This window comes from Solanum lycopersicum, chromosome 5 (genome assembly GCF_036512215.1).
Source record: "Solanum lycopersicum chromosome 5, SLM_r2.1".
NCBI lineage: Eukaryota > Viridiplantae > Streptophyta > Magnoliopsida > Solanales > Solanaceae > Solanum > Solanum lycopersicum.
The window spans coordinates 28,682,903-28,710,870 of record NC_090804.1 but is presented as its reverse complement, the minus strand read 5'-3'; the positions used below and the strand labels follow the sequence as shown (position 1 = coordinate 28,710,870).

The 27,968-nt window shown below is 32.9% G+C and overlaps 2 protein-coding genes across 6 annotated transcripts; one reads left to right on the top strand and one right to left on the bottom strand.

Moving 5' to 3' along the window:
* Window positions 1-262: 262 nt before the first annotated feature.
* LOC101250798 (uncharacterized) lies at window positions 263-17,392 on the top strand. Of its 4 annotated transcripts, none has more exons than XM_069297990.1 (11): window positions 326-459; window positions 558-662; window positions 10,593-10,701; window positions 11,120-11,181; window positions 11,276-11,359; window positions 11,474-11,505; window positions 11,627-11,708; window positions 14,124-14,352; window positions 15,446-15,673; window positions 15,774-16,066; window positions 16,764-17,392. In XM_069297990.1, the coding sequence occupies exons 4-11, from the start codon at window positions 11,171-11,173 to the stop codon at window positions 17,122-17,124; spliced, it is 1,320 nt and encodes a 439-aa protein (XP_069154091.1). In that variant the 5' UTR covers window positions 326-459; window positions 558-662; window positions 10,593-10,701; window positions 11,120-11,170; the 3' UTR covers window positions 17,125-17,392. The 4 variants fall into 4 exon arrangements, with proteins under 4 accessions (XP_004239295.2, XP_069154089.1, XP_069154091.1 ...); XM_069297989.1 differs by having other exon boundaries at window positions 11,276-11,362; window positions 11,462-11,505; XM_004239247.5 differs by lacking the exon at window positions 10,593-10,701 and having other exon boundaries at window positions 263-459.
* On the bottom strand, window positions 17,362-24,101 carry LOC101259046 (transcription factor JUNGBRUNNEN 1-like). Of its 2 annotated transcripts, XM_026031164.2 has the most exons (4): window positions 23,688-24,054; window positions 19,338-19,442; window positions 19,177-19,271; window positions 17,362-18,038 (listed from the first exon to the last, which is right to left on the bottom strand). In XM_026031164.2, the coding sequence occupies exons 1-4, from the start codon at window positions 23,911-23,913 to the stop codon at window positions 17,652-17,654; spliced, it is 813 nt and encodes a 270-aa protein (XP_025886949.1). In that variant the 5' UTR covers window positions 23,914-24,054; the 3' UTR covers window positions 17,362-17,651. The 2 variants fall into 2 exon arrangements, with proteins under 2 accessions (XP_025886949.1, XP_019069297.1); XM_019213752.3 differs by having other exon boundaries at window positions 19,177-19,442; window positions 23,688-24,101.
* Between the last annotated feature and the right edge of the window lie 3,867 nt (window positions 24,102-27,968).

Below are 27,968 nucleotides of genomic sequence, written 5' to 3'. Positions count from 1 at the left end.
CACAATTACAGTTCAAAAAGATGAGAAAGTAATGGAGGACTGGAGAAGAAAAGTAACGATGAATTTCCGAATTTTTAAAAAAGAAGAAGAACATCCCAAGGAAGGAAGAAAAGAAGATAGAGAAGAGAGGAGGAAAGATGAATTTTTTTTTCTTTTTAAATGATTTAAATTATAAAAATGTATTTTTTTATTTTATAAAAAGTTAAAAAAATTTAAAAATATTAATTTAATCTCATATTTACTTAATTACATTTTAAAGAGCATTTGATCGGCTCTTGATACTTAATTATATTTTAAAGAGCATTTGATCAGCTCTTATACCTTTACCTTAATTTTCTCAGAAAAGTGAAACCTACCAGCTGGGCCTTAACATTTTCGTTCTTCCTAACTAAACGCCTTCCAATTTTCTTTCATTTCTTCAAAGCATCTTCAACAATGGCTTCTAATGGAGCTCCTCAGGCAAGTGTTCAGCTTTTTTTTTTAACCCTAATTTAATACCTTACTACAAATGACTTTCATTAGTAACACTGTAAATTGGGATTTATTTTCTTCTTCAGGGAGATGCGTATACAAAGACAAGTCTAGAGAATATCAAACGGCAATTGGCTTCTGGTTCTGGCAGGAATTTACTACAGGGGCCACTTCTCAAACGATCTGAGACTGTAAGCCATGTTTTCTTACTCTGGTTCTCTTGATTCGTAATTGTTTCTCCTCTTTTTTTATAATTCGAACTTAATTGTGATTGAGGACGGTTGTTGTTGTTTGATGTCTGATTTTACTGGAGTTTATTCTTTTTACCATAGATCATGTGGGTCAATGGTGTAACCCGAATTTTGACGCTTTTCAATTCAGATAGTGGTTACGAACTGGTTATTATGCTGGTATACTTGTGCATTATATAAAGAGAGACTATGTAAAGAAAGATTATAGTGAGTAGTGAGCTGATTCCGACACCACAAATCACCCTTTCCTGTAGTAAACTGGATGGTATTTTGTTGTATGTAATTTAGAAGTTATTAATTATGAATACAAGTTTAATTTTATGTGCAAACATTTAAAGGGAAGTTTTGCAAATACAAGTGCTCAAAGAACATCCTAAAGGTTTATGCTTGATCTGAAACACTCTTAGTGGGGTAGAGGGGTCATTGGAGGAAGCTGTGGGGAAGGAAGAGCTCCTTGTTGTCAAACACTGGAAATAATTTTTCTTCTCCAATTTGGGCAACTGAAAGAAACAATAGAATTCTTCATGGCGAACAGTGCTACATACATAGCCTTAAATACATGTATTTTCTTTGACTTTTTAGTGCAAGCTGGATTTTGTTAACCATGTAAATACCTTGTGAGATATGATCAGGGCCTACAATCTGTAAATTTTGACGCACTATTTAGTCCTGATACATCACTTATGAATTATGATATTCACCATTACCCATAAAAAAGCTTCCACATTGCTATAAGACGACACCTTTTATTTTCATTTTTAGGAGAGACAGGTCCTAGCAGTAAATTATTCACAATCCAGCATGTTTGTTCTATCTTTAATTTCAAAGTTGATATGCAGTTAGTTAATATTGGTAAAAAATATTGAGAAACAAGAGAATAACAATGACAATGTGTTGCAATTGAGTGAAAGAAAGAGAAAAGGGAAGTCATATAAAGCGATAAGTATTAAGTTTTAGGTCGGGATTGCTATACTAGAAGCTTTCCTTTTTTCATGCTTAACCCAAACTTTAGTGTTCTCCCAATGTCATAGATTCTGCTTGAGGCTTCCTGATTTTGATGAACGTTTTACTCAAATGTCGCATGATTAATTATAATATTCAATAATGATTATACCACACATAGATAGAGTATGCTGGAATGTGAAAATATGATTTCTTATTATACTTGACAGCCCATTTTGCCAGTGTTTCAAAATGTGCTTATTGTGGATTGACATTCTTCCCAAAATGTATTACATTCTAGCCCTTAAATTGAAGGCCCTAAAGTTTAAGTTGAAGGAATGGAGCAAAACAGGTCAAGGCAACTTGGGTATACAGAAGCAAAATGTCTTATCACAACTGGTTGAGCAGGACAGGTCGCAGGAACCGACAGAAATGAATGAAGATAAAATTTCTTCTAGGCTAGTTCTGGACATGGAGTTGAAGATATAGCAAAAAGCGAAGAGATAGCATAGAGGCATAGGTAGAGTGCAACATGGTTGAAACGAGAGTAGGGGGGGGGGGATAGAATACAAGATTCTTCCATAGAACAACAAATGCTCATATGAGGATGAATACAACAGACAAGCTCAAAGTTTAGAAATGTGTTAGTGACAGAATTAGAATAAGTGGGGAAAGAGATAGCTTCCTACTATGAGAACTTATATAAGAAACAAAAGGGTGGAGGCCATAGTCGGAGATGAAAGATTGTCCCAGTGTTGAGAAGGAGGATATAAAACTTTTTTTATGGCTGATATTGAAGAACAGGAAATCCTAGAGAGAATTAGAGCTTGTAAAGGAGACAAAGAACCTGGACCAGATGGCCTCTCCATGGCCTTCTTTAAGCAGTGTTGGGAGGTTATAGAGAAAGATCTGGTTGCAGCCATTCAAAACTTTCATGAGGAAGGCCTCTTTGAAAGAAGTTTGAATGCAACACAAGTCTTTAATTCCATAGAAGGTGGGAGCAGTGGAACTTAATTATTATTCACCCACCAGCTTCTGGGTGATGTCTATAAGATTATGGCAAAACTACTGACTGAGAGGTCGAAGAAGGTGATACAAATGGGTGGACTGACAACATATGTCATTTATTCAGGGAGACAAATTATGGATGCCATCCTAGTAAATGATTGTGTGAAGTGCTGATAAAAGAAGCAAGATTTCATGGTTATTAAGGACCCATTTTGCCATATTTCCCAAGTAAAATTTGGGGGGAAATTTGGCAAATAGTGTTTGTCCATATAATTTGTCATTATTTGGCAAATAACCCAAATTCCCAAATACTAGAAAAAATTAGTATTGGGCCAAATCTCATTATCTGGAAACTTTTAAAAATTCTAATTCCAAACAAACTTTTATTTCTTACAAAATCACCCTCTATAGTATTTGTTTCTGTTGTATTACATAATTTTTTACGTGAACACCAAAACAGTGATGATATTTAGTGAATATGAAAGTGATAATATGGTTGTTAATAAAAATGACGAACAATCGACTTAGGGTAATAAAGTCATGTGCTTTGTCTACTTCACAATGTATGGAATGATGTTTGTTGCACTTACTCCAAACTACCACATTGCTTCAATGTCATGGAGTTGTTATTTGCTACAACGAAGATCCAATTGACTTGTTGCGGAAGTCATGAGTCTTGTTACATCGACGTTTCTATCGTGCTTTGTAATAAAAACCTATGGTTAATTTTGATAGTTTTTAAAACTTATTGATATAAATCATATTTATTAAAAAAGTGAAATATATTTCCTAAATATTATGGCCAAACACATGGTGTAAAGTTTCACCCAAATTTTCATCTGAATAATGTTTGCCAAAAATATTTTGAAATCTATAGCCAAACACTAGCTTAGTAAACTAGATAACCAGAAATCCTATGACCACCTAAACTGGGATTTCTTATTCACATGCTAGAAAAATGGGGTTTGGCGCCAGATGGGTCAAGTGGATCAAGCATTGTGTTAGAACAGTGAGGCTTTCAATATTGGTAAACAGAACACCCAAATGGATTTTTCTGTTCTCAAGGGGGATAAGGAACAATGATCCTCATTCCCCCTTTCTATTCATCTTGGCAATGGAAGGTATGAACAACTTGCTGCATCCAACCAAGGGTAAAAGGTGAATTAGGGGCTTTTAGGCTGGAGGTGACAATAACATGGAAATTACTCACCTGCAGTATGCATATGACACTTCAATTATCAGGTAGTGGAAGAGAATAATTTGTATACTGAGGGCAATTAATAATTTTTGAAGCAGTTTCTTGTCTCCATATCAACTGGATTAAGAGTCTCATTTACCTTATTAATGAGGTGTTGGGATTGACAGGCTTGAAACAAAGCTTGGTGGCACTGGGAGCAAATAGTAACCCAATAGATAGAATGGGGTCATTGAGAAATGTGAGAAGTTATCAAGTTGGAAAGTCGATACTTATCCTGGGGAGGTAGACTGACCTTGGCAAACAGTATACTAGATGCACTACTTGCCTATATGGTGTCAATTTTCCCAGTCCTTGCTAGTGTGATAAAGAGGTTTGATAGAATCAGAAGAAACTGTTTTGGGAAGGTAGTGAAAACAAGAACAATACTTAGTGAAATGGGAGGAGTTGACAGTGGGAAAGAAGGTTGGTGGAGGGGTGTCGATTAGAAATATGAAGTTGCAGAACCAGAGTTTCATGATGAAATGGTTGTTGAAATTTGGATAGCTGACAACATTTTATTGAAGGATTTTATTTGTGCGAAGTGTGGGCTGGAAGACAATTGGGACAACTAATATAGCAACTATTTGTCTATTCCATATGGTTTTGCAGTGTGGAGGCTATTAGGAATCTATGACATATGATGAAAGCAAAGGTCAATTTCAAGGTAGGTGATGGGCAGAAGGTTTCCTTCTGGAATGACAATTGGATAGGTCAAGCTCCTCTGAAACAGGAGTATCTGTATGTCTTCAGTTTATATTTGCAACAATTACTAAAATGTGGACTGGGCAAGGCTGGAACCTATATTTCAGAAGACACCTAAATGAATGGGAAGTGGTAGAGTAGCTGCTTTATAGTTCAGTATGGCAGCTTTCAAGAATCTGAATGAAGAAAGGGATGCCATGCAATGGAAGGAAGAAAGATCTGGGATTTTCTCAGCTAGCTCAGAATATAAATCACTAATCAAGTCACGGAGAGATGAATTGGCCATGAAAAAAACATAATACCATACAAAGTGAATTGCATCACTTGGTAATTGGCAAAGAAACTGTCTTGACACATGAGAATCTCAACAAAAGAGGATTTCATCTATGCTCATGATGCTTTCTTTGTGGTGAGCAAAGGGAGACAATCGACCTTCTCTTTGTACATTGCTAGTGGACAAATCAATTATGGACATTATTTATTTGTCTAAGGAAGATAAACTGGGTGAAAACAGCTAGCATCGAAGGAGTGTTGAGTTCCTGGAGCAATGAAGGCAATCCATGTACAAAGGGGTAGAGATGGAAGATTTTCCCAACATGCATATGGTGGACAATGTGGAAGGAAAGGAATCAGACATGTCCTGAAGACAAGGAAAGCAAAATGGCTTTCATAAATTCAAGGTGAACGGTCTATTACCCTTCGGGGTGGCCCAGTGGTTTGGGTTTGGGACTTCCATGTTGGAGGTCTTAAGCTCGAAAACCCATTGCCAACGAAAGCAATGGGTTTGCCTTCTTGGTCTAGCTCGTCGCACCGGGCTTCCTTAGTGTGAGTTACCTCTCCTATGTGGTTTGCGAGCTATTGCATAGGAGCGGGAACCCTGTGCGCACCCAAAGAGTAGCGACTATGGATTTCCCTTGTCATAAAAAAAAAAGATGAATTGTCTAACCTTGTTTTATTTTTGTGTAAACAAGTTATTTTAGTACAAGCTGAAGACATTTTTGATGTCCTAGACTACTTGTAAGAAACAAGGTAGATAGAAGGACAAATGTAGTATGTAATACTTTTGAAAGGGCATTACATATTTTGGATGTAGTGCTTCTGTGAATATTGCTAACTGGGTTCTGGAAGGTATAGATCAATGGGGAAGTAGACTCTATATGTCCTTGCTGTGGACATATCCTCCTACCACGTATTTGAACTTGTTTATGTAGAGAAATGTTTAAGGCACCAAACTCTGAAACCCGTGATACTAAAATTGGAAGCAAATATGGAGGGGCTGGAAGATATAATTTCTTCAAAAGGTGGAAGAGTCGCTCTCATCAAGTTTACTCTGTCAAAATATCTCACATATTTTTTCTCCCAGTTATTCACCGTAGTAAAGAGTAGTGATAATTAATGAGGGATTTCTTGGGGAAGGTGGGTATGAGTGAGAGAGAGACAATTCCATCTGGTAGGATGAGACAAAATAGCAACCTCGATGGAGGGTAGAGGCTTAAGTATACATAGTTTAAGCACCTTTCTTCAATCTTTATCAAATAAATGTCTGTTAATATTTGTTTGCCAGGAGGGATTAGGAAGGTGAAGGTGATACTGGTAAAATGTGGATACTTATGGATGCCTCCGAAGGAACTCATAACCTTGTACAAGACTAAATTATTTATTGTAATTTTTGAGGGATGCAATGAGTTCCTCAAGATGCATTAGCATTACACTTGAGACTTCAGCTTGAGAATGAAAATATATTCAATTGTATTAAGACATTGGGCATAGGATTGCAACTAGTAATGTTGAGTTCACTCTTTACATTTACTAGTCTCTGCACATGTGTTGTATCCCATGCTAACTAGTATAAATATCAGAAAATGGTAGTGGTCAATCTAAGTTTCAACTATGAGGTTTCCTATTTTTAGCATCAAAATGATCAATAAAATAAAATAAAAATATGTTACATTTTGAAATATATACTTTGTTAATTCTTAGGTAAAGTAAAGTTACAAGCACCTTTTTTTTTTTTTTTGATAAAGCAAGCACCTCACTTTCCTATGCTCGACTATGATAATCCATCTTTGTTCTAAATGTTGTTTACAATACTTATCAAATGGAGTGGCCAAAAACAAGGAAAACAACCAACTTAAGCATGGTGAATGAAGGTTATTAGATGAAGGAAACAGGGAGTAGAGAAGAATAAAGGAAGAGCACTTGTTGATACCTTCAAATAGATCACTAATTAATACTATTGAAATGGAGATAAAACAGTAACTGCAATACAATGATACATATGGTCTTAAACAGAGTTCCGTAAGGGATATATGAGATGCAAGCGTTCAATATTCTTCATTATATCTACCAACTTTTTGGATTTCTAGGATGTAAAATTGGAAAGAAATAAGCTTGAACATCACTTGATCAACTTATTCTTCAAGCCAAAAAAAAATGAAAACTTTGTGAATGATCTTCTCAACCGATTCAAGATTCCGATTGGAAATACAAGAAGACTTCAGCATAAAAATGGCTGTCTCTGCAACTATTTTCAAGTTGTGAAGTTATATGTACTCTCGCAAACAAAATGATCTATTTATATGCCAAAAACAACATATCAAATCAATCATTCAGCAGAAAAATATTAATTGCACACTTTACTAACCCAAAAGAATTCGTCTCTTTAATTGCCCTAATGTTCATATCACGTAATCAAATTATTAATTGTTCATTTGTATTTTGGTGAGTATATATATATTTAAGTGGTTTAAATATACAATAATGATAGATAATGGGGAAATCTTAAAAGGGATTACAAAACTCTTCATTACCCTCTTATACTACAACTCTTCAACAATGTCCTCTTTTGAAGTTATTTGTTGAAATCAGTATGAGTGGTTAAAAAATTTATATATTTCAAGAAGAGAAAATGTTGTCATTAATTAGTAGAAATAAATTATAAATTATCAATAGAAGGTAATTTTATTTTACTTCTAGATAAGGGTAAATTGGTTGTTAAACTTTTGAAGGGTAGGATAAAATGGTCACTTAGATTTTGAAGGGTATTTTTGTATTTTAACTTTCAATTATGAGGCTTCCCACTTTTAGTATGATATGATGATGTGATATAGTATGATATGATGATGTGATATGATGATCACAACACATAAGGATGCTACGATAGTTAATGTTTTGTTGTTGCAACCTTTTTCCTTGGGTCAAAGTAAATTTGGTTACTATGTTGCTCAGACTCTTCAAAAATGTAAATGAGTGTGTGCCGAATTCGCCACATGTAGTGTATTTTTGGAGAATTCGACACGGGGGCGACATCAAAAGTGAAGAGTCCGCGCAACTAAGGGCTTAGATGTGGGTGTTCGGTCGGTTCGGTTCGATTTTCACAATTTTGGTTCGGTTTTCAGTTTGATGAAATGTTAATCCAAACCAAACTAAAATTAATTTGATTTGATTCGATTTCCACAATTCGATTCGGTTTGTTTTGGTTCGATTTTTGATTTGGGTGATTAGTTGAAAAAATGCACAATGCAGCTTGCATGCCATGACAAGGGAAGCAGCCAAGCATCATAAGCACAACTGACTTCCGTCCTAACAACTAACAAGGACCACAATTCCACCACATGCTCACTAAACAAAGAATTAACGGTGAAGACCAGAATTTCACTGTATGTGTATTAAACAAAGAATTAACTGTAAAGACCACAATTCCACCATATGTTGTTCAACTATAAGACAATAAATTCTGCACCTACACGGGCTAGAGAATCACAATTCACATTTGTAGCTTCCAATAGGTAGAATCACATAGAAATTAATCAACCAACAATTATCTAGTAAAAACGAAGAAAAAAAAACACATTTAACTTTTGTAGCTTCCAGCAGGGCTTAGAAATGTCTGTCGAGAACATCGATATCTCTGACTCTCAGTCCCAGTTCTGCTTCTGAGTTCTGAGATAAGAGAGTGAGAAGAGTCGAAGATTGCTGAGGGTTGACTATTGAGTGAGACTCCAGAGGTGAGCTGCGATATGAGACGTCCACGGCGCAGTGAGCCGACGACTATGACAAGTGAGTTGCAACCTGCGACAACGAGACAAATAGATGATGAAAGTCGACGAGAGATGAGCTGCGGTCTATTAGTACTTGGTCGACTGTCGAATTTAGGGATTTTACCTTTGGGAATCGGCCAATTGGGTTAGGCTTAGACAAAGGGAAATTTAATATTTGGGCCAGGCAAATTTGGCCTCTACTTGAGAGTAATTGAGTAACTGAATAAGATATCCTATAATAATTATATAAATAATTTTGGTTTTTCAGTGAATCGATTTAAAATAGCTAAAAATCGAAAACCGAACCAAATAACTGAACTTTTAGGATTTAAAATCGAAACCGACCGAACAAACCAGAAAATGGAAATTGAAATTTAATTTTTTTTGGCTCGGTTGGTTTTTTTTCGGTTTGAACCATATTATGCCCAGCACTAGTTAGGTTTATTTCACCTTTTATACCTAACGTTTATTTGCTCAAAGTGGGATGAGTTAATCTTAGAAATCTTATGTGTTTCTTTTCTCTAAACTACGATAAAATTGTGAGACTGCTAGAAAATACTAGTTGTTTCAAGATTTTGCGGAGTTTCACTTTTTCGATTTGGTTGTGCAGTATACTTTATTCTATACAAGTGATAAGTAATACTAAATTGTTCTAGTGCCCATATTGTCTATAGAGGGGGTTTTGATGAATTAATTTTCCCTCTGTTTCATTTTGCTTCTTATTTTCTTTTTAGTTCGTTTAAAGAAGCATGTCTCTTTCCTTTTTTGGCAACTCTTTGCTTTTCACTTTCCACACAACATGGTTAAGAACACAAGATTAATGGGAATTTTGGTACATTCCATATATCTTTATATTATTACCACGAGATTCAAACAACTTATTTACTTTCTTAAACTCCCTCCAAGTCAAAACTAGTCAAACAAATTGAAATGGATTGGGTAATTGATTAGTTTGATAGGAAAACCACCACATAGAAGATGTTATAACAAAGTAAATAATCTTGTTTATCAAAAGGATAATAGGTAAAGAATCTTCACAGAGACAAAAATCTCCCTCAAACAACAGAAATTTATAAAAGAAATATCCTTCATATAACAGAAAGAAGCTATCAAACAACTACTTCTCAATATGTTGCTGGTTGCTTGTTTTAATGTTTTCCACCTCGGTAGTACATTCCCTTGAACTTTACACAAGCCTGCATTTCACTTCGGGGTTGTTTGATAGGGTCTATAGAAATAATGCTAAACAGAGTGTATTAGTAATGCTTGTATTAGTTACGCTTGCATTAATTATACATATATTATTTCTCATGCATTATTTGGTTTGGTGTATTAAAAATAGCATGCATTGAATAAAAATATTTATTTACAAAGATATCCTCTAAAATTATGGTGGAAAAGATGTAAAAAAGGTTTTGAGGGGTAATTGAGTCTTTAACCAGGTAACGCCTGCATTTGATCCCTTAGATTACTAATACCTAGAAATCCATGGTATTAGTAATACACAACAAAGTGTATAACTAGTGCACATAGCATTAAAAAGTATACTAAACAAGGTATTATTAATACACAAAGTTAATGCATGCATTTTTTTTGTTAATACACTCTACCAAAAGGCCCATTATTGAATCAAAGGTGAAAAGCACAAGACAGCTCTTAGCTTCTTTGGGCTTTAAGGGCAAAGCATAAATAAAGCTTCGCCTTTAATGATAAAAGGTGCAAATGGAGGACAAAAATACAAATTTCCATCTGCAATCCAAGACTAATGATACTAAGCATGAGTTACTTATCTATGGACAAAGAATTTTTAAAAAAGATTAAGATAAAGTGAAATATCAGGTGTTGTTTCTTCCGGATTATGCTCATTGGCAAGGAAAAGTATGTCTTAAAGCTTCAACAAAAATACTAAAGCGCTCAGCATGATTTGTATGTTGCTCTCAGGGCTTAAGCGTCTTTGACAACACTGGATAGTGTAGACCATGTGGCATCCAGTTGAGCTGTCACTTAGTCAAGTCATTCTTATCTCTTTAATCAAGTGTTGTTTGATGAGGTATTATCTCTTTAAGTTTTAGTTTACACAATTTGAGTTGAACTTGAAAAAACAAAATTATTTGAAGTTGCTGTTGATGAAATAGTTTGTGGAAGTTGAGTTGCGTTTGGATAGGTGTAGTTTTTTAGGGAAAAGTGGATTTGTGAGTGGCAGTTGAAAATATATATTCGAAGTTGAAATACACTTCACACCACTATTTGAACTTAAAATAATATCTTTCCCAAAACTTGTGGAACAAACTTCGACTTGCGACTAATATGTAAAAACATTTGGATGTGAAGTTATTAAAAAGGGGGTCCTGAATGTATTTGATGGACTTCAAATTTGTCATTCTATATTTTGTAGTTAAAATTATGTGTTGGAAGTTCTTGAAATTTCCTGATTTGCCAATTGACTACTCTTTTGGCTTTTTGACCAGCTGAGGAAGTGGAACGAGAGATGGGTGATATTGGATCCAACAACTGGAAAAATGGAATATAAGTGTGTTTTTTTGGCTCGACATTTTCTTAAAGTTTCTAAATCTCTATCATGTGGTAGTTGCCCTTGTTCATGTTTTCTTGCATTTGGTTTCTAGGGCTAGGAGGAATGAACCAACAATCAAGGGTACCATAATATTTGATGCCAATAGCACGATATCCATATCTCCTGTAAACTTCCAGTAAGTTTTTGACATAATTTTTTTGATGAGTAAAAGAAATGATTATTTGAAACGCTGGGGTACTTCCTGATGACTAATGCCATTTATTTCATGTTCCATGTATCCGGGTTTCAGTGGACTGCCAAAATATAATAGCTGCTGTTTTTGTATCCAACTTTGATTTGAGATTCTTGTCCTATATTCCCTCCTTTCCCCTCTCTCTGAGGTCTGAGTGGGGACTCCCAAGTAAGTTCTTGTGTTGTTTCTTTTATTCTTAACTGTACTCAGATATTGGCACTCCACAAAAGAAGGAGTACTTCCTATGTGCAGAAACTCCTGGCGCAGCTAAGGCTTGGGTATCTACATTGCAGTAAGTTATCAGTGCTTTCTTTTTCTTTAGTGCTGTGGATATTACAATCCTGTCATTGTTCTAGATTACCTCAACTGACAATGACACAATGCTCTTCAGTTGGATATAGTTCGTACAAATACCATCAGCTAGTTGTGCAGATATTGTTCAGATTACATATGATGTTTATAGTAGCTTCATCTATGATTGTCATTGAAAGAAACTCCTAGTGATTTCATCTGCGCTGCATGAATGAAATCACCCTTGTACCTCTCTGTCTTCTCTGAATCTGCTTTCTCAAGTTTCAATTTCTCCCTTTGGCTGACCATACAAATGTTTAAATCTAAAGGAACATTGCTTGTTCTGAGGTTTAATCTATAAGTTATGATGGTGGAAGGAGTACTTTGTTGTCATTTAGGAGGTTATAAACGAGCATTTGGTTGTTTTCCCGCAAAATACAATAAATAGAATACAAGGTAAAAAAACATGATCTGATTGAGCAATATCAGAAGTTAATAGTGTACAATGGTTGACATTTTCCTAACACTCATTAACTTATGCCAAAGTGGACCCATACAAATGACTTGAAAAGGGACCAAAGCTTTTCAAAAACATCCCAGCTGTGTAGCTGCCACCAGATCACATGTTGATAGGTGGAAACTTTTTATCTAGGTTTCCATGTCCTTCAAATGTTTGATTTGCCATCCTAATAGAATTAAGATGCTACAATGATGTGGGTGAGCCATCTATGATGAAATGACTACATTGACTTTGTTCTCTAGTGAGTAAGAGATGAGGGAAGGGAAAGAAGACGAGGTATATGTCTGTGGCTTCGTGTATAGGTGTTCAGTGGCTTTGTTGACCCAGGGTTTTTTATTTTTCTTTATTTCGTACTGTTGGCCTAGCAACAATCTTTAGCTTTATAAAATCACTGACAGTTCATTTTATAATAGACCGTGTTGACTCAAACTCTCTTATTTTATTCCCACCACCATATTTAAAGTGGATTGACCTTTTTGTATAGGATTATATAATCCAACAAGCACCATTGTAGCCTTTTTTCTGGACATCTATAAAACCCTTTACATGTTTCAGAAAAAGAATAAAAAAGGGGATTGGCCTTGGATAACTATTGGTAAAGCAAAAGTTTTGCTAAAGCTGCTTGTTTCGTTTGGGAAGCAGCACATGAAGCTTGCTTAACTCATGATAATCTGCAAAGAATAGGCATTGTCATCTGCAGTACATGTTACATATGTGAAGAAGCAAATGAATCAGTTAATCTTCCTGCATTGCAAATATACGTGAAAAATTTGGACCATGTTCATAAATTTGGAATTAATAGGCCGTGCCTGGTAATATACAGCAAGTAATTATTTGTTGGAATGGACAGAAGATCTGGAAGAGTCAAAGACAGTGCTACTTGAATGCTATTCCCACTTGTATAAGGTGGACAAATCTGGGTCAAGAGGAATATAGGAAAGTCTTGAAGGGAAAAAATAACTCAGTTTTCATGTGAAATTTAGATGTTCAATGCATCTTTTCTTTGGTGTAAGAAGTATGTTGTAAATGACTTAGACGCTCATGAAACCTTCTATATTCCTTATACATAAGAAATCATCCTTCCTTTTTTAGTTTTTAGCACCATCTTGATACCCTATCAGTAAAATTTATCTTTCATTAAAAAAAAAAGGTTGCCATCAACGTTTAGGATAATAGAGGTTAACAATAAACAGAACATACACCATGGGATTTCTTACTTTTATTCCCTAAATATGCTCATTTAGGTGTTGGCCTGCGTACATCCTACCCTCCCCAGACCCCACTTGTGGGGACTACACTTGGTATGTTGTTGTAGATAATTAGATTGTGTGGACACCATACTCAAGTTATGTGCATTTTATCCCTATCTTGTCCCAGGAATGATATTCGTTTACATTCATGTACCCCGAAATACAGAACCAGACAAGTTTGGTACCTTTGGCCAAGCCTCCTAAAAGAGTTTGTGTAACAGGCTACCTCACATATTATATCTAAATAGATTTAGTTAAGCTCCTGTAACAGTTCGTTTCTCTTATGTTTTCTTCATTCTTTGAGGAGGGAGAAAATCCTCTTTGAAGATGGTGGGTTGGGCGGTTTGCTCTCTCTTGTTTGGATAGAATGACTTAATGATGTGTTCCCGCAGGCACTCTATTTTACATATGCCAGTCTCATTTTGTCTGCTATTATTAATTCTTATCTGCTTTTCTGTATATTAAATCAGTTGAACAGTTCAATAGAAGAGCTTTTGATGATATTACGTTTCACAAGGCAGATTTTCTCTTCTTTGTTTTTCTCTTTTTCTAAATTTGTACAGGTTATAGCAGATTGTTTATCTTAATTATGATAGCATCTTCACTCGCTTATTCCTTATTTTCCTCTTTCAATGTATACAATCAGTGCGACACAGCTTGTCTTAAAGGCTCACAAAGAGGCTGTGAACTCATTAAGTGGAAATGGGTCAGCAAAATTGGGAACAGTGGCCACTGTTGTCGCGGCAGCTAATTCAACTGCTCTTGAAGCTTCGAAGGAAATCGAGGCAGCAATGCAGATTGCAATGAGAAATGCTTTAGAAGCAATGTTGAACCGTACACCTGATAGCCCTATGGATGACTTATCAATAATGAAGGTAAAGAAAGCGTGCAATTTCCTTTTTCTTTTAATCAGCAAGATTTGTTTTGAAGTACAACTGAATCTAGTCAAACACGCTAAAATGATGTGGTCCTTCAAATGTTTAAATTTCTGCTATGTTGTCTTAGATGATTTTCTCTGTAGGGCCTTGGTTTTCGTGAAAAGTAGACACTAGCTGTTTGTACTTTTCGTTTCAGAACACGTTTTTCTTTTGATGTGACTGAGTGACTCTGCGTCTTTCTTATGTTATATCTCCTATAAGAGGGATTAGATTTTAGGGGTCAGCTTTAAAACCTTCAGGTTGTATGTAGAAGCTTTATTGCAGTTGTCTGCCACCTACATTTTCGTTGGGCCTACTGGAAATAGGCATGTTTTTCTGGCGCTTTCACTGATTTATCTCAACATCATTAGTGAAGGATTTCTAGAACTCTAGTCAACACTTACACCCCACTTCTTTTGTACACCTTAGTGTGTTGAGCAATTGGGATAATAAGGGTCTGATCCCACAGAAAATGAAGTTTGAACCAAATACAGCCCATCTTTTTTTCTATTTTCTTGTCAGATAATATAGGACAGCTTACTTGCTTTTCAAATTACTTCTAATCAAAACCCTCAGTTGGCATTTTTATACCACATCATTCATCCTACTTTTGTTGCCAACAATCTGAATAATTGCATTCATAACTGAATGTCTCACTGGATTAGGGCTGAATACACCAGACACCACTAATCAGCTAAATTAGTTTGACGGACTCACTCTGTGATTGTGGCATCTTATTGAATAGTCTAGCGACTTGGTCTGCCACTGGATTCGATAAGATTGTATTTATCACCTATTTTTTTGACTCACATCATCAAGAATTCTTGATGCGCTAGAAAATCTACAAGGACCTTGCAATCTCAAAACAGGGGACTTGAGAATAAAGTGAAAAGGTAGAGACTCTTGGTAGAATGCTAAGCAAACAATCCTGTTTCAATTCCCGAAGTGGGCTCTCTATGTTAAGGATTCAGATTATACATATTCACAGTTAGTCAACAACAAACTGAGTACAAATTTACAAAGGCATTGCTTTGTTGACTGTCTACTGCAGGAGACACTGAGAGTTAAGGATGAAGAATTGCAAAATCTGGCCAGGGAAATACGTTCAAGGGATTCGACAATTAAAGAGTTAGCAGATCAACTATCTGAAACCGCTGAAGCTGCAGAAGCTGCTGCATCTGCAGCTCAAACTATGAATGAACAAAGGAAAATTGCTTGTGCTGAGGTTGAGCGCTTAAAGGCAGATTCAGAAAAGCAACTGGTTTCATCAAAGTCAAAGGTACTAATACTATAACACTACCTGCAGTTATAACATGTATATCATTGATGATCAGCTATTACATTGATTTGACTCATGTTCTTGTCTGTTATATTTGTAGCTGAGGGAGTTCGAAGAGAAGTTTATGACCCTGAGTAAGGAAATGGATCAACTGATAAAGCATAGAGATTCGGCAATTCAAGAAGCACATTTATGGCGTTCTGAGCTCGCAAAAGCTAGAGAACAGGCAGTAATACTGGAAGGGGCTGTTGTTCGGGCAGAAGAAAAGGTCAGAGTAGCAGAGGCTGATGCGGAAGCTAGAATAAGAGAAGCTGTACAAAGAGAGTCTGCTACTGCAAAGGAAAAGCAAGAACTGCTGGCATATGTGAATATGTTACAAGCACAATTAACAAGGTTTATTTTATTCTGTGTTAAAGATTTCACCTGAATACATTGTTGCATAATCCTTTTGCCTCATTCTGATTTCCTTGAAACATATACATGAAATTTCATCCATTCTACATTTTAGTTGGCTTTGAGCTGGAAGAAGGTTTGGGGGAGGGCATGTCAATCAAAAGCTAATCTTTGTAGGAAGACAACATACCCATGTGAACCAATCATTGTTCTTCGTAGGAAGTGTTACCTTTTTTTTTTTTTTTTTACAAGGATTGTTTTATGGAAAATTACCTTACATCTCTTTCACTTGGTATTAGAAGCTTAAAGAGTTTATGTATAGATACATCATAGACATATCAGTTAAATCTGCTGAAAAAGTAACTATGATTTGCATTAACCAATGGAGGATAAAGCTTGTAGCACACACGTTCCTTCAAGTGCTGCTTTACAAGCTTAAACAGAATTTTATTTTATTTGATATTTTAGTAGCTTCTCACATTCACATGATGAAAATCATAAGTTGAGTCCCAAGCCATTGTATCCACCCTCACTTTAAGACAGTGAGAGTGGTGTTTAAGCGTTTGGGTAGGTGAGTGTTTCAAATGTAGGGTTTCAAAGTTGCCTTCTCTGCTGTATTTTCTATATCATTGATGTTGTTTTCTTCTTACTTGACTTAGAGGTTAGAATTACTTTAACAATGGTTTTCCTCTTGCAGGCAGCATGTAGATATGAATCAAGTGTTTGAGAAGACAGAGTCTTGCTCAAGTAGTATTGATAACTTACCACAAACCAAGCATGTGGATTTATCAGAAGAGAATGTGGACAAAGCATGTTTAAGCGTTTCGAGGGCCATCGATCATGTGCCTCCAGAGAATGTAGTTGATCTAACAGTAGATCAAACGAACCATCAGTCAATTGAAAATGGTGAGTGGAGTGATATTCAACCAACAGAGTCCAGAATAGCTGATGTAAGAGAGGTAGCATCTGAAACAGAAAGGACCAGCTTAGACATACCAGTAGTTACATCGCCTTCAAACGTGCATCAAGATCAAGGGCATAACTCTCATCAGCCTTAGTTTTTCAATGCTGTCAAAGGCGCGTCGTACATCACATAGAACCCCATATAACTCTATGTCAAATGTGCCCCAAGCAGTAGCAACTTTTGTTGGTCTTTAGGACCTCATAAGTATTACACTTACAATTATTGCCTGTCAGTGCGTTTAACTTTGTGCATAGTATCTCCTCTTTCCTTTTAAACTTTTTTTATTCTTAAATGATGACGTAGCTGAGTCGTTTGTGATGTTTGAAGAATCTAAATAAAATATCAGCTGATTGTGGATATCATATTAGAAGTTTGTATCAGTCCTGGACTTGTGTGGAGTCCAGTGCATCACTATGTTCCCAAATGTTTGCATCTGATACTGTGTTACAAGGTTTTGACCCAAAACATACAAGCCTTGTCTTAAAGCCTAGTGTTGTATGACTGTTGTTATTAGAACAACCATACATGCACGAATAAAAATATTAGAACAACCACACACTAATATACTACTTAAGAAAAATTCTGAATTCTGCGAGCGCATCGTCACCTTTTTTTCCACATCTACATCATTGTTGCTAAGTCAACTATTGATTTGAGGTCATCCCATTTATTCCCATGATCACCAAACAAGTAATCCTCTTGAGTACTATTTGTGTTCCAAAAGCTAATTGAGCTTGATGATGGGAATGTAGACTCATGAGGTATTGGATTTTGTTGGTTCCTGGTTTCATCCATTTGAGCTACATAATTATTATAATTTTGGTGTGGAAATGACATATCTCTAAAGCTGTTGGAATGATCATGATCAGTACTGTTCTCATCAGATTCCAAGCTACATGCTTTAGAACTTGCATCCCCAATTGGATGCTTCACTTCTTGTGTATTGTATGATGACCTCGTGTAAGTGGAACTACTCCTCTTGAATATCCTACATAGGGTCCAAACTTCCTGCGATTAATAAAACGACGATTAAACTATATCACTCTTAGAATATATCTATATGCAAAATTAAAAGATTGGAAAAATACATTTGAAATGACTATAGTCTATAATAATAATTAATAATAAAGGTAGCTATAGGAGTCAAGTAACAAATCATCTCTTGATTTGCTATATTAAATCAGTAAAAGTGTGTTTATTTTGAGTATATGATAGATAAATATAAATAAACGAATGAAGTATTAAAGTGATATGATTATACTGATTCTAAAATGTTATGCTTACTTGTTTATATTTGAGGTGGTATACCTCTTGAATATTCAAAACATAAGCTAAAAATGCTTCTATTTTAAAAAATGTTTACTTTAGAAACTGAGATATCTAATCAAGCATTAAATATTTTTGAGTGTCAACAAATATTATCCCCCAGAAACTACAAGAGTAAGTTTTCTCCTTAAAAACACTATCAAATTAGAAGTGAAAAAGTTTGAAATGTATTGAAACTTTAATCAAAATTGCTATTACGATATGGAATTTTATGGAGAACTTTTTACCCCTGCACTATTATAGTGTATTTTAAACGTATAGAGATGTCCACGTGAACATTATAAATATTTCATCATTTTGTGTCCACGTGGACACATATATACCTTTAAAATAAACTTTTAAATAGTGTAGGGGTAAAAATCCTCCATAAAGTTTGGTATAGTAACAGCTATTTCGGTCAAAGCTACAGTATTTTTCAGACCTTTTCCCAAATAGAAGATTGGTTTATGGCCAAACACAAGCTGTTATAAACAAAAAAAATGTTTATAAACTAGCCAAGTCAAATACAAACAGTTATTCTCCAAAAGTATTATTTGTGTAAATATACTTTTGACAAAAAGTACTTTTAAGATAAATAGATTTTAAAATCTCGATCATCAAACAGACTATTGTTAGATCGATGAAAAATGATAATATCAATTGAGTTTAATGACTAATTGGTGGATCAGGCATTATATCTAAAGATAAGTATGTCTAAAATTGATCATTAGTAAGAAAACATAAAAAAGTATGACGAAGAATAAATATAATTTTTTTAGAAAATATAAAGATAAAATATGATGGAAAATAAATTTAAAAAAAAGCAATTAATTAAACTTACAGCTTGTTGATTAGTATTGGAAGTTGGTGGGAGACGAAACTCATGCATCATCCAATCAGTTTTAGTGCCTTTGCCAGCACTTCCTCTATAATAAACTAAACATTTTTTAAGTCCAATAATAATGCATTTTGTAGTAGAAGAATAAACAGGCTTGTCAATACCAGTTGCTTTCCAAAATCCACCTTTTGTTACTCTATTTGGTCTTACACTGTTCTTGTATTTTCTTCCCCTCATGCAGAAATAATACATTTCTTTATCATCCGCTTCTGTACACAATATATATAAATTTCTATTTGTTGTATATAGATTATAAAATTAAGTAAATAAAAAAAATTATAATCTATAAATGTGGTTTTAGGTTTGGCTTTTAACTAATATATAGATGTCCTCTTATTAACTTTGGGTATACACAAGTAGACACTTAAACTTATATAGAATTGAACAGAAATTTTATGAAGGTTGTCCAAAAATTTTATAGGTAAAAAAATATTAATGAATGAATGCACTTAGATTTTGTAATTTAAACTATACAACATTCATGATTAATTTTTTAAATAAAAAATATATCAAAAAATTTAAAATCAAACTACATAATATTTTTAGCTTTAATGTTCACGTTTATTTGATAGAAAGTAAACCGACAAAGAAAAAAGATTTCACGAACTTCTAATGACTAACAACAAGAAATGAAAAATAAAGAGTAGAATCAAATGAGATATATTAAAAGAGATTCTATATGGAGTCTTTTCACTTTTAATAGTTTTATGGTATAAACAAATAAATAGGATTTGCTAATTTACTTTGAATTAAATAATTACATTTAAATTTTATTTAAATTTTTAAAAGAAAAAAAATCAAAAATAAAAAACATAGGAGTTGAACCCGCGCACATCAGGTTGCAAAGGACTTAGCTTGAGATAAACGACTAAAACCACTAAGCTAAGAAACCTTTTTGTTTTTCAAAGGTGTCCAAAGTTTGTTATTTAACCATTTAAAGTATCATTCTACTTAAAAATACAATGTAACTTTCACGTCCATCCGTAGGATACCATATAGGACGTAAATTGTCACGTAAGAACGTCATATAGGATGTGTGTCTTGTGCACACTTATAATTGGATTGTATAAATGTCAGTTAAGTCAAGTTAAATGATATATTTAAGTATTATGCCAAAAACAATACATATTTTACTTAATAGATTAAATTTTTAGATGAGATGATCACATATACTCACATATATCATCAATTCACTTGCCAAGTTCATCTACATTTTTGCCTTATGAATTTGTATCAAATATATAAGATAAACATAGGGAGATGATAGATTTTTCATTAATCAACCCCTTTTAAATTTTATCTTGCATCTCCAAAGAAATTGAACTACCCAAGGCTGTCCTTTGGGGCAAAAATATCGTCATTAATCGTTGCAATTAATTATGAAACGCCTCACAAATTTATTTAAGAGAATTATTCACTTTTTTCGGAATAAAATTCAAATATAATATGGCTAAATATGCTAGGGTGTAGTTTACCATATTAATCGATGTATTTTTCATTAATGGGATGAATAACGTTATATATGTATAATTGATATTTATAATAAAAAATTAATTACCTGTTATAAGTTAATGTAACTAATATATTGTGAGTGCATATATACTCTCAAATTAAGTGGTAGTGCTTGATTAGCTAACTACGTATATGGTCAACAAAGATAATTGAGAAATGTGTGTATGCTAATTATTGGTCTAAATAATTGCAGGACAAAGTCAACCAAAATCAGGTCCCCAATAACTCCAAAATGTATCAATCTATATTCTATCACTTTCTATAACAACAGGTTAATTTAAAAATTCTTAGTAAAGACTGCTATAAGACGTTTTAATTATTTATAAAAATAGTTTCGTTCGAAAAAAGCTTAAAAGATGTTAATTGGAAATAAACAAATTGATTTTGTAGAAAGACAAAAGTGAATTCACATTCTTATACATGAGAACTATGAAAGAAAATCTGCTATAAATTTCAATGTTCACCAATATGCCACTTTCTAACGTCTTATGATCTCAGCATGAACATGGAAGTTGTCCATATTCTCAAACCTTAACATTTTTGTTTCATTCAATGTCTGATATATATATTAAAATCTGATTGTTAATATTCTATTGGAATGAAGCATTCTTTATCACATAAGGCTAAAAAACGAGACTCTTGATTAAGAGAGAAGCAACATCATTCACTGCACTATATCCGTCAAAATACATTTACTTTTTGTTCTATTATATGATATTATTCTTTATTTATCTGTTAAAAAGTATATATATTTTTTGTCTCAATTTATATAATATATTTTTGTTTTGAAAAGAAGGTCAATTTTTTTTGTAATTAAAAATAATTTTTTTTTATTCTTAAAGAAATGATTTATAATAGCATATATAATTTAAACCATAAATTTAAAAATCTTTCTTTTTTTAATTTTTTTTTATGGCAAGTCAAATAATACCACGTAAATTGAAATGGAAAAAGTATGTTCTTATAGGAGAAATTATTTGTTTTCTACTTTTAGTTTTGTCTTTAATTATATGATTTTATAATTATATTCATGACTAAGGTCATAAATTTTAATTCTTTTTTTTTTCAATTCCATACCCAATTAAATCAACCATACAAATTAAAATGGATGGAATAATATATGAATTGTTTTTCCTTCTACGTTTATCCTATAATTATTTAATATTTAATTTATAAAATTAATTTTTTTACTTAAAAGGTGGTTATGAGCTCCTAGTATTTATTATTGGCTACTTTTTGTATACAAGCTCTCTCTGTAAGTCCGGAATTCAAAGGGCAATAAAATTTTTGAAATTTTCAAAAGACCAACTCAATAGATTTTGATATTAAAAGGGTAATATTTGTTACTTTTTTTTAACTGTGTTATTATAGGGCTTTAAAAGTAAGGCTAAAAAATTCACCAAGTCTTATAAGGCTCAAAAATTCATGAGTCTTGTAAGGCGTAAATTCACGTTATAATTTTTTTTTACGTTTTTTACCTTACGTAATATTTTTGTGTTTTATTTTTATTATTTCTTACATATGTACCTTTGTTGTTTCTTAATATGATAAATTTAACATGTAAAGTTATTTTTTTGCTTCGAAATCGTTTATTATTTTTAGTACTATCAGACCAACTTTGTAATTTAATTTTTCTTAGATTGTTGAAAAAATATGATTACAAATTTTATCATTTTACTTGCATAATAAACAATTCTGAAGCAAAAAAGACAAATTTACATGTTAATTTTATCATATTAAAAAACGACAAAAATATATATGTAAAAAACAACAAAAATACAATACACGTATTTTTTTTTGTGTGTGTCCTTCATTCAATTTTTAATTTTTAGTTTATAAGGAATGTGTATAAGTCCAAATCTAATAAGTAAAAGCCAACGGATGAGTATTAATTCGTCCATATAACATCCAACAAAAAGGACTTCAAATGAATCTCAACCTAAATTCTTAATTAAGGTAAGTAGCCCAGGATCCATTAACCAACTCCTAACGCAAATTATGAGGAAAAATAATAGTATTTCCTATAATAAAATATACTTATGACTAATGAGATCCAAATTAACAACACACACCAAAAATTACTAAAATGGAGGAGGTAATTTAAATGGGATTTGGGCTATCCAAATTTTCTTTTTGTTTACTTCGAGACTTCTATATTACCTAGATCATAACGTAAATAACGAATTAATGAGATTATGATCGTAGTGTTTTGGGTCAGCTTGAGCATATCTCGACTAATTGTTAGGATCGAATCCACGCACACACACTTGATGAATTAAGAACACGAGAACTTTCAACAGAAAAAGATGAGAGATCTAGAGAGAGAAAGAAAGAAACCAATATTTCGTGGTAACACCCCGTGAGTAAACTTCTACGGCGGTAGGGTATATATATTGATAAATCAGACTATTTTTTATTACAGATAATAAATTGTATAGCCTAAAATTTAGGTCGGGGCGCTGCACCGAACCCCTCCTTCGGATGGGGGGCTCCCGCCCCCATAATCCCTTGGCAACCTCACCGCGGAGGTTAAACCGCGTAAACAACTTCACAACCTAACACTAACTTCATGTGATATCTTACACCTCCCACCAGCAAACAATAGCGTAGCCACAACTATTGGACACCCTTGGTTGGAAAATTATGTTATATATATATATATATATGAAAAGTTTGACGCCCTTGACAAAATCTATGTCTTTGACGCGGTGGTAATGTGTGTCTAGCTATTTGAATGAAGGAGTTTCTAGTTTAAACCCCAAATATCACTTTTATTTTGACAATCACTCACCATTATTTTTGAACACCTTTAATAAAATTTCATCACTAATTTATTAACCAAAAAAAAATAAAATTGTTAGCTAGTTACCAACGAAAATTTAGCACGATAAAACTAATATGGAGTGATATTAGCATTTGTAGTGAAATGCTTATACACTTACTTGGAAGATCCCAAGGATCATATTTGTAAATATCAATGTGTCTGATGAGTTCCATGCTGATTCTTTTGTTTTCAACTTTGCGTCGTAGATAAAACCCAATAAGCTCTTCATCAGTTGGATGAAATCGAAATCCTGGAAGAATTACATCTTCTTCCTCTTTGGACATAGTTTTAATTTCATCTACCATAATTTCACTCCTTTCTTGCCCTTTTTTCACTCTATTCATAGCATGGAGCAAGAAATTAATATCATATATATATATATATGATATCTATATATATATATATTTTGTATGTAAATAACTATTGACTGCCCAAAGAAAATAAAAATGAAATGAAGTTTGTTTATAGCTAGGGACTAATTCAGTAGATCGAGGGAAAATAAAATGGTATATATTGTTGCTTGGTCAACCTCATGACCCTAGCTAGCATACTATATTATATATAATTGTATTTTCTTAATTTGTAACTTAGCAGATAAGTCAAGAATGACTAATAAGTGACTTTATGTTTGTTTTTCACACATATTGGAATTCTTAGTGTGTAATTGGGTTATGTTTGATTTACAGTAAATAGTTGTTCCATTTATCATCTATTATTGTTTTGAGTAAACATGAAGTTAAAATATTGATAGTAAAAAATATAGAGAAAGAAAACATTCACTACTACCAAATAAGGAATTAGCTGACACATAAAATAACAAAAAAAATTCATGTTTATCCCATTTAGCTACTGCTTGACGATGGATTGTAAGAAATGTAATTAGCGAATTGCGTTTAACGACAAATTTGTTGAAGGATACTCACAAATTTTGTTTGAGTGATTTTTTGTTAATACAAATAGATTTTATTGATATAAAATAAAGTTTAATGACTTTACTTTATAAATTCTCAAAGTTGAGCAACTTTTTGAGATATTAACTCGATAACTAGTAAGTCGGATAAAAAATATTTATTTTAATATTATAATTTAACCTGTTGTATGAGGTAAAAAATTTTACATTTTATTTGGGGTATAAACAAATTAAATTCTTTAATGTAATTAAAACGAAAAACTCTTCAAAATGACTAAAATAGAAAGTGTTACTACTCAAATATTACTACTATTTATCCTTGAAAAATGTTATACGTTTCCTCAATAAATTTAAAACTAACATATTCCTGTTATAAAAATGACTACCCACATATATCCTACCATTACATGGCCCAAATATCATCACAAGCAACTGACGGAGTCCACTAGTGTGGGTATGACATTGACTTAGAAAATACAAAGTTGGAAGAAAACATGCAATTTAAAGAAAAAACATTTCAAAGACTTTAGAAAGTGCCCAAGCAAATAAAATAAATTATAATAATATCATAACAATAATAAAAGCCAATTAACAACTAAGGACCGAGTCTGAAAGATAGTGAGATCATTGACCAAAGATGCATTTTTGTCAGACTCACCAGTTAACCAAGAAGAAGTAATGCGTCTGTCCCCATTGTGGACCTCATTATTGTCACGCTTGGAATATTGAGTCGAACTAAAATTTTTTTTTCTCCTATTCAACTTTTTCATTTTAGTTAATTAGATAGATAATTATTATAGAGTAAAAGAATAAATATACATGTGAATTATTGTAAATGGTATGAATATATCGTTATATTTTTGGAACGTTAATATTCACGTCGTCCTAAATTAAATCATATATGCCCTTCACTCTAGCCTACTAAAATATTTGCTTTGATTCCACGTATTTGTCATGCACTACTGCCTTTTTCAACCTACTAATATAAAAATAAAAAAAAGTTAAATCACCAAATAATGACTAATAGTTAAATAAAATAATGAACCTAATAATTCAAAATACGCATTCTCCGGAAATAACATTATAATTTGATACGTTCAAATTACACGTCCCAAAAAAGAGTATAAGACAATAGTTATTCAAATATAAAACATAACAAAGGTTAGGATCAATTCAATTAGAAATGTGATTAGGACTTGGTTCAATTTCTCTCAATCGTTCTCTTATCGTATTATTTTCGGAGGGTGGGGTGGGGGTTTGTATAATGAACATAGCTTTAATGTCGTCACAAGTAGAAAGTAAAAAAGTAGCAGGATCATGTGTTTTAAATTAATAAAATATGTGAATTCAGAATTCATAAGTAAGTAACACCCAATATAATTAACCCTTTCTATTACGTAACATGCAAGATCGGTAGGTTAAGTTCACCTAATTGGTTGGTCCCCTCAATAAGTAACTATCAGTTTAATCTATTTACAGGTGTATGCTTTACTAACTCGTGGATGTTTTTATGATTTCTATTGCAGAGTCGTAAAACTTAAGTTCCATTATAGATCTTTGAATATCCATCTATGAAGGCATCTATGGCTCGTCGTCCAAACCACATGCTCGTAGAATGTACTCGTGAATTCTAAAATATCAATGAACAACTCCTAATTTTGTACTTAGTAACTGAATCTTGTTTTTTCTATAAAAATATTACAAAACACATCAAATACTAAAACGCGCTAGAAAGCTTACCAACATTACAAGTTTTAAACATCAAAAGTGTCGTAAATCCGCGACACATCACTAGCCTAAAATTTTCAACTTACTTTCCAAAAGTTTATCCAAATTCTTTCACCATTGGTTTACCCATAACAATCTAAAAGGTCGTTAAACCCCCACCCCCACCCCTTACTTCCTCTCTCTTCTTCTTCTTTTTATTTTTGGATATTGTTCACCAATTTAAATTTTAACTTTTTTCAACTTATGATAAAACAAGGGGAAAAAAAGAGGAAAATAACGATGACATTATATAAAAATAATTACTTCAATAGAAGATGATTTCATTAGTCCACTATGTACGCATTTTGTATTTTTCTTTTGTGTGTACTATAAATTCAAAATAAATGAATGAATATTCTTTTCTCCTAATTAAGAATAAGAGATATAAAAACAATAATGCTTTTTTTAGATGAACAATCAGATGGAACAAATATGTATTTTAGTTGGATTCACATTTTTGAGTTAGGTTATAGTAAATTGGCAAAAAGGAAGATATCACGAAATTTATAATTTTTTGAATATTATTTTAAAGTGTTTAGGATCAAAATATGAATCAATTTTTGTTATTTATATAATAAGGATTAAATTAGGACTAATTAGATAAGCCAACATATTATATAAATTTTAATAATTTTACTTTGGTGGAATTGAAAAATGAGGTCAAATATGAGCCAAAGATTTACTATCGAGAGTATTTTTGAATAAAAAAGTTGACATCAGGAATACTTGGGTACTAGTAATTGAAATAGTTAAGGGGCATCTTATCCCTTCACCAATATAAAAATAAAACTTTCATGCCAGTTAGAACATTTAGGGGTCGTTTAACAATATTAGAGAATCTACTATGGGGTCGTTTGATACAAAAATTAATAATGTAAGAATTAGTAATACATGGATTAACAGTGTATGGATTATTGTTGCCAAGTGTTTAGTTCATTATTTCCCAGCTCATCTTGTATTTGATTTAAAATTTTATAAATTTTTTTTTCTAGTTATACTCTTCCATTACTATCCAATTGAGTCAAAGTAAACAATTGTCGGACAATATATTTTTTTTATGACCTTCTAACTAGTTATGAAAAGAACAATTTTGTTGTCATGTTCACCTTTTTTCCACATAAGTTATTCGAAGATAAATAATTGTCATCTTAGTAAATTGATTACTTACAAAATGTAAAAAGATAAAATATCAACTTTTAAAATTTAAAAGACGGTTAATCATAGTAAAATTGAATAAACCATCTACAGCTACACATAAAAATTGCAAGTGGTAATTTTAATATGCATTCAATTTTATAAATTATTCAAAACACAAATAATTAGAAAACCGCATGTCGCGCCCCATTTTTGCAGAAAACGGGTTTTATGCACGACCTAACAACTCTTTTGGGATTTTGAATTTGGAGTCGCCACCTAACGAATCAAGGCGCGTTAGGGCACCTATCTAGCCTAACTAAGTCTAGCTAAAGTCAACAAGCCAGAGATTAGAGTAAGGGTTCAAATTACCTTGAGGGGAAGGTGTTAGGCATCCCTCGAGGTCCACAAATGTGGGTCCCGACCGTGTTTCATGCAATCTATGTGGGGGTTACAAGTAGCAATCAAGGTCACTTCATTATTATTTAATATAATATACTTACTAAGTGATAACAAATACAAAACAATTAAGAATATTTTGTTATTTTTTTTTATTAATTTAGATATGCAAGGCTAGGTGATAGCAAT